At 38.1% G+C, this 14263-nt stretch overlaps 1 protein-coding gene across 1 annotated transcript in view; it reads left to right on the top strand.

Annotated features, from left to right (window-relative positions):
* The window catches only part of LOC100767045 (ATP-binding cassette sub-family A member 3), a 154563-nt gene that overhangs the window by 58466 nt on the left and 81834 nt on the right, over positions 1-14263 (top strand). The window contains 3 exon segments of the mRNA XM_027410319.2: positions 1123-1257; positions 8272-8391; positions 9563-9589. Of these exon segments, the coding sequence (XP_027266120.1) occupies positions 1123-1257; positions 8272-8391; positions 9563-9589 (282 nt within the window).

Below are 14263 nucleotides of genomic sequence, written 5' to 3'. Positions count from 1 at the left end.
ACTACTTTAGTAATATATATGCATATATATGCATATATATGATTATTATATGTTGATCTTGCACATTGTGTCTTTCTGTTTGTTAGTTCTGGTTGTTTGTAAGTATAATGATGGGTGGGATTGTGTCCTCTTTAAATATCATTTCACCTCTTCTGTTCCCATTTGGTTGTGTTTTATTTCTTTTACTAGCTCACAGCTTTAGCTAACCCTCATCATACAAAGGTGATGAGTGTGAAAGATGAAAGTAGACATCATCTGTGTCTTCTTCATGTTTTAAGAGACAAAGTTTTCAGTCTTTCATCATTGAGTATTGTTGTTTGTAAATTTGGGTTTTCTTTTTCATAAAAAATACTTTTCTGTTTCTAGATTCTTAAGTATTTTTATCATGCATGAACTGAAATGATCCTATGATGTAATTTTCTTTTATCCTATTAATGTGATACTACATTGATTGATTATAGTATCTGGAACCATCTCTGCAATACATTTCACTTTGTAATGGCATATAATCATTTCAATATCTAGTAGATTCAGTTTGTTGGCATTATATTGAAGACTTTTTACACCCATATTATAAGATCTATAGTTTTCTTTGTCTGGTTTTGGTGTCAGGATGATACTGATTTCTCAGTGAGTTAGGAGGCATGCCCTTATGTTTTTGGAGGAGTTAAATTGTGCTTAAATGTTTGAGAAAATTCCCTAATGAAACTATCTAGTCTAGTCTTTGTAGAAATGTTACTAATCACTGATTCACTTTGTTATAGGTCTATTCAGAGTTCAAGTTTTTTTCTACTTAAATTTTTTAGTATATGTGTTTTGACTATGTTTTCCTCCTCCCCCAACTCCTCCCAGACCTTCCCCATCTCCCTGCCCAGCCACCCAACTTTATGTTCTTTTTTGCCCTTTCAAAAAACAGTTTTTGTTGTTCTTACTAATGTTTTCTATCATTCATTCATTAACAAATGCATAGTACAAACCCATTACCTCATCCAAGTGACAGATTAACAATAAACCTTGGATAGCACATAATTATTTGACATGATTTAAACCTTTTGAAACAGCAAATTGAAACAAAAGTTTTTAATACTTGTTTTGGTAATGTTTTGTTATCTTTTTCTGTAGCGTTCATACTGGTTTGGTAAACCAAAAATTAGAAAGACTGAAGAAGAGACAACGTGCTTTTCCATAGTCCATAACTGTTTTGAGGCTGAACCTACCAACTTGGTGGCAGGTATCAAAATCAAAAGATTGTACAAGGTATTGTTTTAAATATTCCTGCAGGAACCAAAAACCACTTACTGTCCATTGAGATTCTTTATGATAGACTAATACAGAAAAAAAAGGAGATGATTTAATCACATCATAAGTAGTATAGTTGTCCTCTAAGAACCAGAGCTTGGTTGGAGCTATGTTTAATAAATCATATAAATATAGAAATATCTTTACAGATGTGTTATTTACCCCATCTTTATGCATTACTTTCATTCTTCTCTGATGGACATGGCAAAAAGTGATAATGTGATTTTACAAAAATTTATGTTAATAAAGAAGCTTGATGCAATGCTTCATTTAGATGTGGTGAAGGGTGTAATACTACTTGTAGTCTCCTGACATGTAACTTTCCACTTTTCTTAAATCTAAAACAATCTTTATTACATCTTCAATTTCTAAAAGTGCTTTCATTGGATATCAAATTTTTATATCAAAGATGTTACTGTGCTATTGTTATGAAATTTATTTTTCCAAATTTAGTGAGCACATAAAATTTTCATATATTTTGGTTATACATTATTATTGGTTACATGTGTTACCAGGGTTTACCACAGTCAGATATTTAACATCCATTAGTATACATAGGTTTTGATAGTTCATATTAATGAGGAAATTTAAAGTTTTCTGTCATCACATTTCAGATAAACAGTACTATATTATTAACTATCATTGCATGTTGCAATTAGACTACAAGATTTATTTACTTTACAACTGAAAGTTGGTGCCCTTTAGTCAATATATCTCTCTTTCCCTCAGTGCTTGATAACCACTGTCTACTCTCTCCTAAGGTGGTGTTTTTAGACTTTACATAGAGATGAAATCATGGTTTTTGCCTCTATGTCTGGCTTATATCCATTATAATGTTCTCTGGGGTTTGTTCATGTGTTGCAAATGGCAGGATTTCCTTCTTTTGTGACCAAATAATATTCCAGCTGTGTCTCACAACTTTACCAATTTATTTGCTGGTAGACAAGTTTTTACTTGTCTTGGGCATTGTGAATTATGCTTCACTGAACATGGAAGTGATTGTTCTTATTCTCAGACTGGAGATAATCTTAGCATTGCATCATTAGGTGTGAGGTTTACATAGACTAGGATTATTAGATTAAGTACCTCATTTTCTATGATTATTTTGTTACATATTTAAAAGTAAAAGATAAGTTATAAGTACTTTTTCTACATTTTATATGATTTGAGAGGGCTTGTTTTCTTAACTCTGCTTTTCTCTTGCATGTGTTTGTGCATTGGTAAGTGTATGTGCACAAAGGTATGGATACATTATTCATTGAAGCATGTCTCTCAGTCAGAGCTGGACTCACAAATATGTCTAATCTTGATAGTCATCTTGCTCCATGGAGCCTGTTTTGCCTGCTCAGGCTGGAATTACAGGCAGGCCATGATGTCCCCAGCCATTTACATGCATCCAAGATCAGATTCCTTTGCAACTGCTTATGCAGGAAGCACTATAACCACTGAGCTATTTCCTTGGCCTTCTATTTTTGTTTTGCTTTGATTTTTTATAGTTTAATGTATTTTAATAGCAAACTGACAGGAACAGCACAGAAGACAGACAACATTAAAAACATGTATTTTCATGTAAGACAACTCAGTGAGAAAAGTATAGTGAATGGATTGAATCTACTATATGATAAAAATGTTGCAAACACCATTTAGTTGCCATCAATAAGTAATTTACTTATTTTTATGCTCATTCTTTTTTTCTCCATTATTTTGTTTAAATTAGAAACAAGATTGTTTTACATGTCAATGCCAACTCCCTCTCCCTCCCATCATGCCCTGCCCCCTCCTAACACCCTACCTATCCCATACCATTTCTGCTCCCCCAGGGAGAGTAAGGTCTTCTATGGGAGGTCTTCAGAGTCTGTCATATTCTTTGGGATAGGGCCTAGGCCCTCCCCCATGTATCTTGGCTAAGGAAGTATCCGTCTATGTGGAATGGGCTCCTAAAGTCCATTCCTATGCTGGGGATAAGTACTGATCTACTCCAAGAGTCCCCATAGATTTCTGAGGCCTCCTCACTGACACCCACATAAAGGGGGTCTGGATCAGTCCCATGCTGGTTTCCCAGCTATCAATCTGGGGACCAAGAGCTCCCAATTGTTTAGGTCAGCTGTTTCTGTGGGTTTCACCAGCCTGCTATGGACCCCTTTGCTCATCACTCCTCCTTCTCTGCAACTGGATTCCAGTTCAGTTCAGTGATTAGCTGTGGGTGTCTGCTTTAACTTCCACCAGCTGCTGGATGAAGGCTATAGGATGGCATATAAATTAGTTATCAATCTCATTATCAGGGGAGGGCATTTAAGATAGCCTCTCCATTGTTGCTTAGATTGTTAGTTGATGTCATCTTTGTAGCTCTCCAGACATTTCCCTAGTGCCTGATTTCTCTTTAAATCTACTGGCTCCCTCTCTGATAGTACCTCTTATTTTGCTCTCCTCTGTTCTTCCCACACACAAACTTCCTGTTCCTTTATGTCCTCCTCTTCTCCCCTTCTTATTCTCTTAGCTCCTTGTCCCCTCCCCCCATGCTCCCAATTTGCTCAGGAGATCTTGTCCCCTTACCGTTCTCTAGGAGACCAAGTATGTCTCTCTTAGGGCCCTCCTTGTTTCCTAGCTCCTCTAGCAGTGTGGACTGTAGGCTGGTAATCCTTTGCTCTATGTCTAAAATCCATATATGAGTGAGTGTATACCACGTTTGTCTTTTTGTGACTGGGTTACCTTGCTCAGAATGGTTTCTTATAGTTCCATCCATTTGCCTGAGAATTTCAAAATTCCAGTTTTTTTGTTTGTTTGTTTTATCTACTAGGTAGTACTCATTGTGTAAATGTACCACATTTTTTGTATCCATTCTTCAGTTGATGGGCATTAGGTTGATTCCAGGTTCTGGCCATTACAAATAATGCTGCTATGAACATAGTTGAACAGACGTCTTTGTTGTATGAGTGTGCATCTTTTGGGTATATGCCTAAGAGTGGGATTGCTGGATCTTGTGGTAGACTCATTCCAATTTTCCTGAGGAAGCGCCATACTGATTTCCAAAATGACTGTACAAGTTTGCACTCCCACTAGCAGTTGGAGGAGTGTTCCCCTTTCTTCCCATCCTCTCCAGCATAAGTTATTATTGGTGATTTGATTTTAACCATTCTGACAGGTGTAAGATGATATGTCAGAGTTGTTTTGCATTTCCCTGATGGCTAAGCATGTTGAGCACTTTATTATGTGTTTTTTAGGCATTTTAGACTCTTCTATTGAGAATTGTCTATTTAGGTCTGCACCCCAATTTTTAAATGGATTATATGGTGTTTTGGAAACTAGCTTCTTGAGTTCTTTGTAAATTTTGGAGATCAGCCCTCTGTCACATAAGGGGTTGGTGAATATCTTCTGTGGGCTGCCGTTTTGTCTTACTGACTGTGTCCTTTGCCTTACAGAAGCTTCTCAGTTTCAGGAGGTCCCATTTATTCATTGTAGATTTCAGTGTCTGTGCTACAGGTGTAATGATCAGGAAGCTGTCTCCTGTACCAATTCGTTCAAGGGTACCTCCCACTTTCTCTTCTAAGAGATTCAGTATAGCTGGATTTATGTTGAGGTCTTTGATCACTTTGGACTTTAGTTTTGTGGATGGTGATAGACTTGGATCTATCTGCAGACTTCTATATGCCAGCATCCAGTTATGCCAGCACCATTTGTTGAAGATGCTCTCCTTATTGCATTGTATATCTTTAGCTTCTGTGTCAAAAATCAGGTGTTCATAGACATGGGGGTTAATATCAGGGTTTTCAGTTCAATTCCACTGGTCTACCTATCTATTTCTGTGCCAATACCAAGTGGTTTTTAGGACTATAGCTCTATAATAGAGCTTGAACTCAGAGATGGTGATGCCTCTGGAAGTTCCTTTATTGTACAGTGTTGTTTTGGCTATCCTGGATCTTTTGTCTTTCCATATAAAGGTGATAATTGTTCTTTCAAGGTCTGTGAAGAATTGTGCTGGGGTTTTGATGGGGATTGCATGGAATCTGTAGATAGCTTTTGGCAAGATTGCCATTTTTACTATGTTGATCCTACCTATCCAAGAGCATGGGAGATATTTCCATTTTCTGGTATCTTCTTTAATTTCTTTCTTTAAAGACTCAAAGTTCTTGCTATACAGGTCTTTCGCTTGTTCGGTTAGTGTTACCCCAAGATATTTTACGTTGTTTGTGGCTATTGTAAAGGGTGGTGTTTCTCTGATTTCTTTCTGAGGTCTCTTATCATCTGTATATAGTAGGGCTACAGATTTTTTTTGAGTTAATCTTGTATTCTGCCACTTTGCAGAATGTGTTTATCAGCTGTAGGAGTTCCCTGGTAGAGGTTTTCAGGTCACTTATGTAAATTGTCATATAATCTGCAAACAGTGAAAGTTTGACTTCTTCCTTTCCAATTTGTATCCCCATGATCTCCTTTTGTTGTCTTATTGCTCTAGCTAGAACTTCAAGGACAATATTGAAGAGGTATGGAGAGAGTGGACAGTATTGTCTTGTTCCTGATTTTAGAGGAATCACATTGAGTTTCTCTCCATTTAGTTTCATGTTGGCTGTTGGTTTACTGTATATTGTTGTTATTATTTTCAGTTGTGTGTTGTTCAATTTCCATGAGTTGCTAGGTTTTCTGCAATTTGTGTTGTTGAATTCTAACTTTAAAGCCTGGTGGTTTGATAAGATATAGCAGTTATTCCATATTTTTTTGTACCTGGTGAGGTTTGCTATATTGCCCAGCATGTGGTCAATTTTAGAGAAGGTTCCATGTGATGCTGAAAAGAAGGTATATTTCACCCCTCCAGTAGAGGGCGCACTCTTGCAAGTGGCTTTTGTAGCCAGTTGTTTCCTGAGTGCTTAACCACCATTGGATTTGCGGGCAGTCTGCTTTGTATGAGCCATGGTATGAGCACCTCCTTACCCCCCCCATTTCCCCCCTTCTCTTTCGGCTGGAGCTCAGCAAGCGGGAAGTGGCACTGGCGTTAGAGATGGGCAGTCTTGCTTTGATTTTTGAGTCATGGTGTTGTTATATAGCTAGGTTGGCATTGCATTCATGATCTTTCTGCCTCCATCTCCTAAGTACTGGGATTGTTGGTGTTTGTTGTATCTTTTCACAAACATTGTTTCCAGTGAATTATTCTGTTTCAGTTCTTATTTTTGCTTCCTATACTGTTCTTTTATTTTCTGGAACTTTATAAGAAATAGTCACTAGTGTTGTACAATTTGGTGATTTTTATTAAAGGTAGTTTTCCTTTGGATCTTGTCCTAGCTTTATTAACTCAAGAAAATCTGAACTTTAAAGAAGGGAGGATACTGGATGTTTTGTTTCTGTTAAATATTATTATTTTGCTTTAGAAGTAATTTAATCTCTTGGCAATGGTTTGACTCATTCATATCTGTTTTACTTAATCTACAGTTAATTATTCCTCATGATAGAAACATAGACCTTTTTATGGTCTATCCAATGCCTAAGAACTTACTGTGCTGCACAGTCCTTAAACTGTGTAAGATTTGGAAATATAATTGGTCTCTGGTATGCCTTTCCTTTGCTCCCTGATAAAACTTTTGTTTCATATGTAACACTGAAATAATCTATGTGAGAAAATTACAAATCACTACACTTTATTAAGCCAGTTAAGAATACAGTAAGTCTTCTAGCCAGCTGACCAAGATCTGGCTCCTGCCTGGCAAAGATTCTTAGTGCCACAAGGGAGGATAGGGATTTTAAAATCATAAGGCTTCATTCACACCACACCTGATGCAGGCTTGTAACACTTTGACCTCATAAAACATCATATAAGGCCATTCCTCCAAAGTAACCAAACTTTTTTTTTCCCTTAACTATCAGTACTCTTTCTCAGCATGGAAGGAGGATCCTATTTGGTCTTGGAAAAAACTTTTTCAAGCCTTTCTTAAGCTATTTCATCACTATCACTTGTACCATTTTAGGCCCTTTCTTTTGTTCATAATGTTGATCATATCTGTAATTATTTTTATTTGCCTTTATCTTTTGTCTCATCATGTTTTGTGAATGCTTCAATAAAGCAGGGATTATATGTGATTTATGTTAAGAAGTGGGATTATATTCAAGTTTCACTTCTTTGTTTGCACATTGAAGTGAATTAGGGGGGTTAGTCACTGGGTTAGAAGGAATAGTGGAATACATTTTCCAAGGATAATGTTGATTTTTAAATTTACCAAGTATAGATGAATAATATAGATATAGTTCAGGTTTTTAGACATGGCAATTGTGAGAAATCTATTAAATATTTAAATATGTTTCTGGTAGATTTTTAGAGATACAAAGTTATACCCAACCTAGAGAAAGATAGTGACTGGATAAACTGATGACATGACTTCTCCATGGTATGGTTAAGAAGAGAGTATGGTGAAGAGAGAGAGAGAGAGAGAGAGAGAGAGAGAGAGAGAGAGAGAGAGAGAGAGAGAACAGCCAGAGGCATCTGGAAGAGTCCAAAACACTGACTGAATGTGGCCAGCAGACTGGACCTTGAGAGAAGCCGTAACAGCAGAGTAGAGCATGAGAGCAAGAGAAATAGGGTTATATGGAGAATGAGTGGCTAAGGATACAAGATTGTGAACTGGAAGGAGTTTAGGGTAGGAGAGGAGGTGAGAAGGGCTAGCAGAATAGCATGCTCTTTGATATGCTAATAGGCACCAAAGACAGCTATTTGTCCCTTCTGCCAGTAATAAGGAAAACTACTTCTTTTGGCAGAGGAGAACTGGCTTCACAAGTTACCAAGAAATGCTGGCTTTTGTCTAACTGCTAGAGATCCTCCTATATTTCTGGATGTCTGGACTGCCTTTTAGTGTTTGGGGAACTGAAGTTTCTTTTGAAACTGGCAACACCACCATCCGTTATTGATAGCATGAGTTTGATGACATAAGTACAGAAGATGTGAATGTTTGTCCCTTTAACTGACAGATAACAGATTATTCTTTTGTCCCACAGGAATTTAGAAACAAACCCGCAGTAAACAACTTGTCATTGAACGTGTATGAGGGGCAGGTCACTGTTCTTCTGGGACACAATGGGGCAGGAAAATCCACAATCTTGTCTATTCTCACAGGTGTGTATTCATCTCCACTCAGGGCAAAGTTACCTTCCTAAGACTGAAACACAAGCAGTTTTACTCTTGAGACCTGGCCACATAACAAAAAAGGCATGCTATTTGGACCAAAAATACTCTTGCAAGAAATTGATAATTCAGTTAAGAAATGCCCCACTGAACAAACAAAAGAATGAAAAATCCAGGAGAAGTGAAAATGTGCTGTGTTCCTGTCAACCCTTCCCTCAGGGCAGTTTACCTGAAAGCCTAGAGGATTTTTTTCCCCTTAGAAGTTTTCCCTTAGGAAGGAGAGAAGAAACAATGCACCCTCTGCCCAGTCTCATGGACTTGAGTTTGCTTTCCAAGGGCCAGGATTCTATTTCATCTTTGCCCAAATACTGAACAAATGATAGAGCTTGGGTACCTGAACAGCTGGGAACACAATATGAAGGGCATGTGTTTTCCCATAGCTTTCACTCTTCTGACATAATGAGAAAGGGCACAAAACCAAGGAAAATGGAGTCTTATTCCAAACCTCTTAAAGTTCCAGAGGACTGATTTCTATATCACTTGTGTTAAGTGATAACAGAACAATAAAGCCAAAAAACTAAGACATCCAAGAGCAAAAGAGACTAAGAGAGAAACAAAGGGGAGGGAGAGACAGACAGATATCTTACTACAGTTGACCCTGCTCTGCAAATTTTGAAAATAAATACACAGGACCAGTGACTTTCCTCCATTGGAGACAGAGAAAATAGAACAAGACTTAGGTCCGAGTCTTTCTGAATTCACCAGAGAACTGATGTTTCTTCCACTTTATGTTAAGCAATGATTTTCTGTACAGTATATTACCTATAGTTAACAGTATTGTATAAAGCACTCTAAACTATGTTAAAAGTTTCAATATCATGTTAGCTATTACTCCCCAAAAGCAAATATTGAAGGTATGGATAAGACTGTTTAGAATACATACTAAATTATACTATATGCATATTTTTTCAAATGCTTTTTTTAAATTTTTTTATTAGTTCAAATTAGGAACAAGCTTGCTTCACATGTCAATCCCTTCTCCCTCTCCCTCCCTTTACCCCCATCCCTCCTCCCCCACCCCATCCACCCTCCACTCCCCAGGCAGGGTAGGGCCCTCAACAGGTGCTCCGCAAAGTCCACCACATCATCCTGGACTGGGCCTAGGTCCTTCCCCATGTGTCCAGGGCAAGAGTGCATCCCTTCACATGGGATGGGCTTTCAAAGTCCCTTCTTACACCAGGGAAAAATACTAATCCACTACCAGGGCCCCCCTGGAGTGCAGAGGCCTCCTCATTGACATCCATGTTCAGGGGTTTGATTCAGTCCTGTACTGGCCTCCCAGACAGCATCTGGGGTCAATGTGTCCCCCCTTGTTCAGACCAGCTGTTTCTGTGGGTTTCACCAGCCTGGTACTGACTCCTTCAATCTCTATTCCTCCCTCTCTGCAACTAAGTTCCAGAGTTCAGTTCAGTGTATATCTGTGGATATCTGCCTCTGCTTCCATCAGCCACTGGATGAGGGCTCTAGGATGGTATAAAAAGTAGTCATCAATCTCATTTTAGGGGAAGGGCGTTTAGGTTATCCTCTCCACCGTTGCCTAGACTGTCAGTTCATGTCATCCTTGTAGGTCTCTGGAAATCTCCCTAGTGCCAGATCTCTCCTCGGACCTATAATGGCTCCCTCTAATATAGTATCTCTCATCTTGCTCTCCTCTATTCTTCCCCCAACTCAATATTTCTGCTCCTCCATTTCCCCCCCTCCATTCCTCTTCTCCAGCTCTCATTCTGGCAGCTCCCCCTCCCCTACTCTCATGCTCCCAATTAGCTCAGGAGATCCTGCCCCTTCCCATTCCTGGGGTCCATGCATTTTTCCCTTAGAGTCCTTCATGTTTCCTAGTTTCTTTGGTGAAGAGGATTATAGGCTGATAATCCTTTGCTCTATATATAAAATTCATATATGAGTGAGTACATACCATGTTTGTCTTTTTGTGACTGGGTTACCTCACTCAGGATGGTTTCTAGTTCCATCCATTTGTCTGCAAATTTTCAAATGCTTTTAAGGTACAGTTTTTAATAACTAGCTTTGTTCCTTTAATCATTTTTTGCCATTTTTATTGAGCTATATACATTTCCCTCTACTGCCTTTCCCTCCTCCCCTCTCCCCTTCTGCCCTCTCCCATGCCCCCCATGCTCCCAGTTTACCCAGGAGATTTTGTTTTATTTCCCCTTCCTAGGCAGATCTATGTACGTCTCTCTTAGGGTCCTCTTCGTAATCTGAGTTCTCTGGGGTTCTGGCCTGTAGTCTGGTTGTCCTTTGCTTTCTGTCTAATATCCACTTATGAGTGAGTACATGTATATTTCTCTTTCTGTGTCTGAGTTACCTCACTCAGGATGGCTTTTTCTAGTTCTATCCATTTGCCTACAAATTTCAAGATGTCATTGTTTTTTACCACAGAGTAGAATAGTACTACATTGTGTAAATGTACACATTTTCTTTATCCATTCTTTTGTTGAGGGGCATCTAGGTTAATTCCAGGTTCTGGCTATTACAAATAATGCTGCTATGAACATAGTTGGGCAAGTGTCCTTGTGGTGTGAGTGTATATCCTTTGGGTATGTGCCCAAAGGTGGTATTGCTGGGTCTTGAGGTAGATTGATTCCCAATTTTCTGAGAAACACCATACTAATTTCCAAAGTGGCTGTACAAGTTAACACTACCACCAGCAATGAAGGAGTGTTTTCCTTACTCCACATCCTCTCCAGCATAAGCTGTCATCAGAGTTTTTGATCTTAGCCATTCTGACAGGTCTAAGATGGTGTCTCAGAGTTGTTTTGATTTGCATTTCTCTAATGACTAAGGATGTTGAGCATTTCCTTAAGTGTCTTTTAGCCATTTGAGATTCCTCTATTGAGAGTTCTCTTTTTAGATCTGTACCCCATTTTTAATGGATTATTTGATCTTTTGACGACTAGTTTCTTGACTTCATCTTGATAGATTTTTCCTGTGACAAATATGAAATGATCTTCTTCATCTCTTTTGACTAATTTTAGTTTAAAGTCTATTTTGTTAGAAATAGAATAACTACACCAGCTTGTTTCTTAGGTCCATTTGCTTGGAAAATCTTTTCCCAACCATTTACTCTGAGGTAATGTCTGTCTTTGTAGTTGAGGTGTGTTTCTTGTATGCAGCAGAAAGATTGATTCTGTTTTTGTTTCCAATCTGTCAGCCTATGTCTTTTTATAGGTGAATTGAGTCCATTGATATTAAAAGATAATAATGACCAGTGACTGCTAGTTCCTGTTATTTTTGGTTTTGTTGGCGGTAGTGGTGTTGTGTATGTATTTCTCTTCATAGGGATTTGCTTGTGTGGGAATATCTACTGCCTGTGTTTTTGTGGGTATAGCTAGCTTCCTTGGGTTGGAGTTTTCCTTCTGGTACTTTCTATAAGGCTGGATTTGTATTGTTCAAATCTGGTTTTATCATGGAATATCTTAGAATATCTTGTTTTCTCCATCTATGGTAATCAAAAGCTTTGCTGGATATAATAGTCTGGGCTGGCATTCATGTCTCTTAGTGTCTTCATAACTCCTGACCAGGATCTTCTGGCTTTCATTGTTTCCATTCAGAAGTCAGGTGTAATTCGGATAGGTCTGCCTTTATATGTTACTTGGTCTTTTTAGCTTTGCAGCTGTTAATAGTCTTAATTTATTCTGTATGTCTAGTGTTTTGATTATTATGTTGGTGAGGGGCCTTTGTTTTGGTCCAATCTATTTGGTGTTCTGTAAGCTTCTTTTATTTTCATAGGTATGTCTTTCTTCAGGTTAGGAAAGTTTTCTTCTATTATTTTGTTGAATATATTTTTTATGCCTTTGAGCTGGACTTCTCCTCCTTCTATCCCTATTATTCTTAGGTTTGGTCTTTTCATGGTTTCCCTGATTTCCTGGATATTTTGTGGTAAAAGTTTGTTGGATTTAATATTTTTTTCTTGCTGATGAGTCTATTTCCTGTATTGTATCTTCAACGCCTGAGAGTCTCTCTTCCATCTCATGTATACTGTTGGTGATGCTTGCATACGTAGTTCCTGATCATTTACCCAGATTTTCCGTTTCTGGAGTTCCCTCTGTTTGTGTTTTCTTTATTGCCTCTATTTCAGTTTTCAGGTCTTGAACAGTTTCCTTCACCTATTTGGTTGCTTTTGGCGGGGGGGGGTTGCTTTAAAGCATTGTTGATCTCTTCCACTTTCTTTGTTTGTCTTTTCCTCCAGTTCTCTAAGGAAATTTTTTTATTTCCTCTTAAGGGCCTCAATCATCTTCATAAAGTTATTTTTAATGTCATTTTCTTCTGCTTCATCTGCATTGGGACATTCAGGTCTTGTTGCTATAGAACCACACTAGTTTCTAGTGGTGCTGTATTGCTCTTGCTGTTGCTAAGTGTATCCTTACCTTTTTGTCTACCCATCTCTTCCTCCAATCAGCACAGGTGGGGCCTGTGCTTCAAGGGTTTCCTCTTCCTCCAATTGGTATAGTTGGGGGGGGGGCGCCGTTGTGGCTCCATTGAATGATCCTTCCGGGGTAGGCAGGGCTGAGCCTATGGTGATCGCTCCTCCAGGTGTAGATGGGCTCAATGCTCAAATGGTCTCTTCTCTTAGTGAAGGCAGGGCCACAACTCCAGTGGTCACACCTCTAGGTTCAGCCAGTGCTGCAGCTCCAGTGATTGCTTCTCTAGATGCAGGTGGTGCTGAGGCTGAGGTGCCTGTGGTCCTATAGTTTCTGGCAGCCACTTCTTCTAGGCCTCTCACTTGGTAAGTAAACCAGTACAAAAAGAAAAAATTAGAATGATTCCACTTATAAGAGGATATCTAGAGTTGCCAGCATCATAGAAACAGGCTGGAGAGTCATGCATATTCTATTGTTTGTGATAAAAAGTCAATCTCTGTCAATCATGTTTCTCCAATCTGTTTCTATGAAGATAAAAGTTAGCCTAAACTCTGCTCCTTGTATCTATACCATTTCCTTTATGTTGCCATCACAAATTTCATTTATATGGGGGTGGGTGGGAGGAGGGGGAGGAGAACTGTGGTTGAAATGTAAAATTAAATCAAAAAATAAAAAAGGGGAAAATTTAAAAATGAATGAAAACAAATTACATTTATACATATGTGCCCAATAACAGATTAACAATTTTTGTGCATTTGTCTTTTTTATAATATAGCAAACCAAAACTACAATAATACTTGATATTTTATGTATGCAGTTGTTAGGTATAAAAATTTGGTTAAAAATCTCTGCTTTCCCCTACTTTAAATGCGTCAGTTTTAACCAAAATTTTATACCTAACAAAGTTGTCCTTCAAAAGTAATAGAAAAATTTAGACATAAGCAGAAAATAGAGGCTGAAGGAGTTTTTACTCTAGTACTACAGAAAAATGCTAAGACTCCTTCTTGTAATAATGAAAGTAAACTAGAAAGTCACTTGAATCTTCTATGGAAAAGATACCAAATTAAAGCAACTGCACAAATCACAAAATTTGAGTATTAATGTTATTGGGCAAATATATATATATATATATATATATATATATATATATATATATGAAATCTGTGATGGCAACATAAAGGAAAGTGATGTAGATACATAGGAGTGAAGTTTAGGTTAACTTTTATCTTTGTTTCTTTTTCATTCTGTGAAAAGATATGCTGACAAGAATAACATATGAGAGGAAGTGTTTGTTTTGGCTCACAGTTCCAGGAGGGTACAGTTCATCATGGTGAGGAAGGCATGGCATCAGGCATGGAAGGCTTCATGCAGAAACAGGAAACTGGCTGGTTGCTTTGCATCTCTACTCAGGAAGCAAAGAGTGTGTTAA

Source organism: Cricetulus griseus, chromosome 3 (genome assembly GCF_003668045.3).
Source record: "Cricetulus griseus strain 17A/GY chromosome 3, alternate assembly CriGri-PICRH-1.0, whole genome shotgun sequence".
In the NCBI taxonomy this organism is placed as follows: domain Eukaryota; kingdom Metazoa; phylum Chordata; class Mammalia; order Rodentia; family Cricetidae; genus Cricetulus; species Cricetulus griseus.
This window is presented reverse-complemented; position numbering and strand designations above follow the sequence as displayed.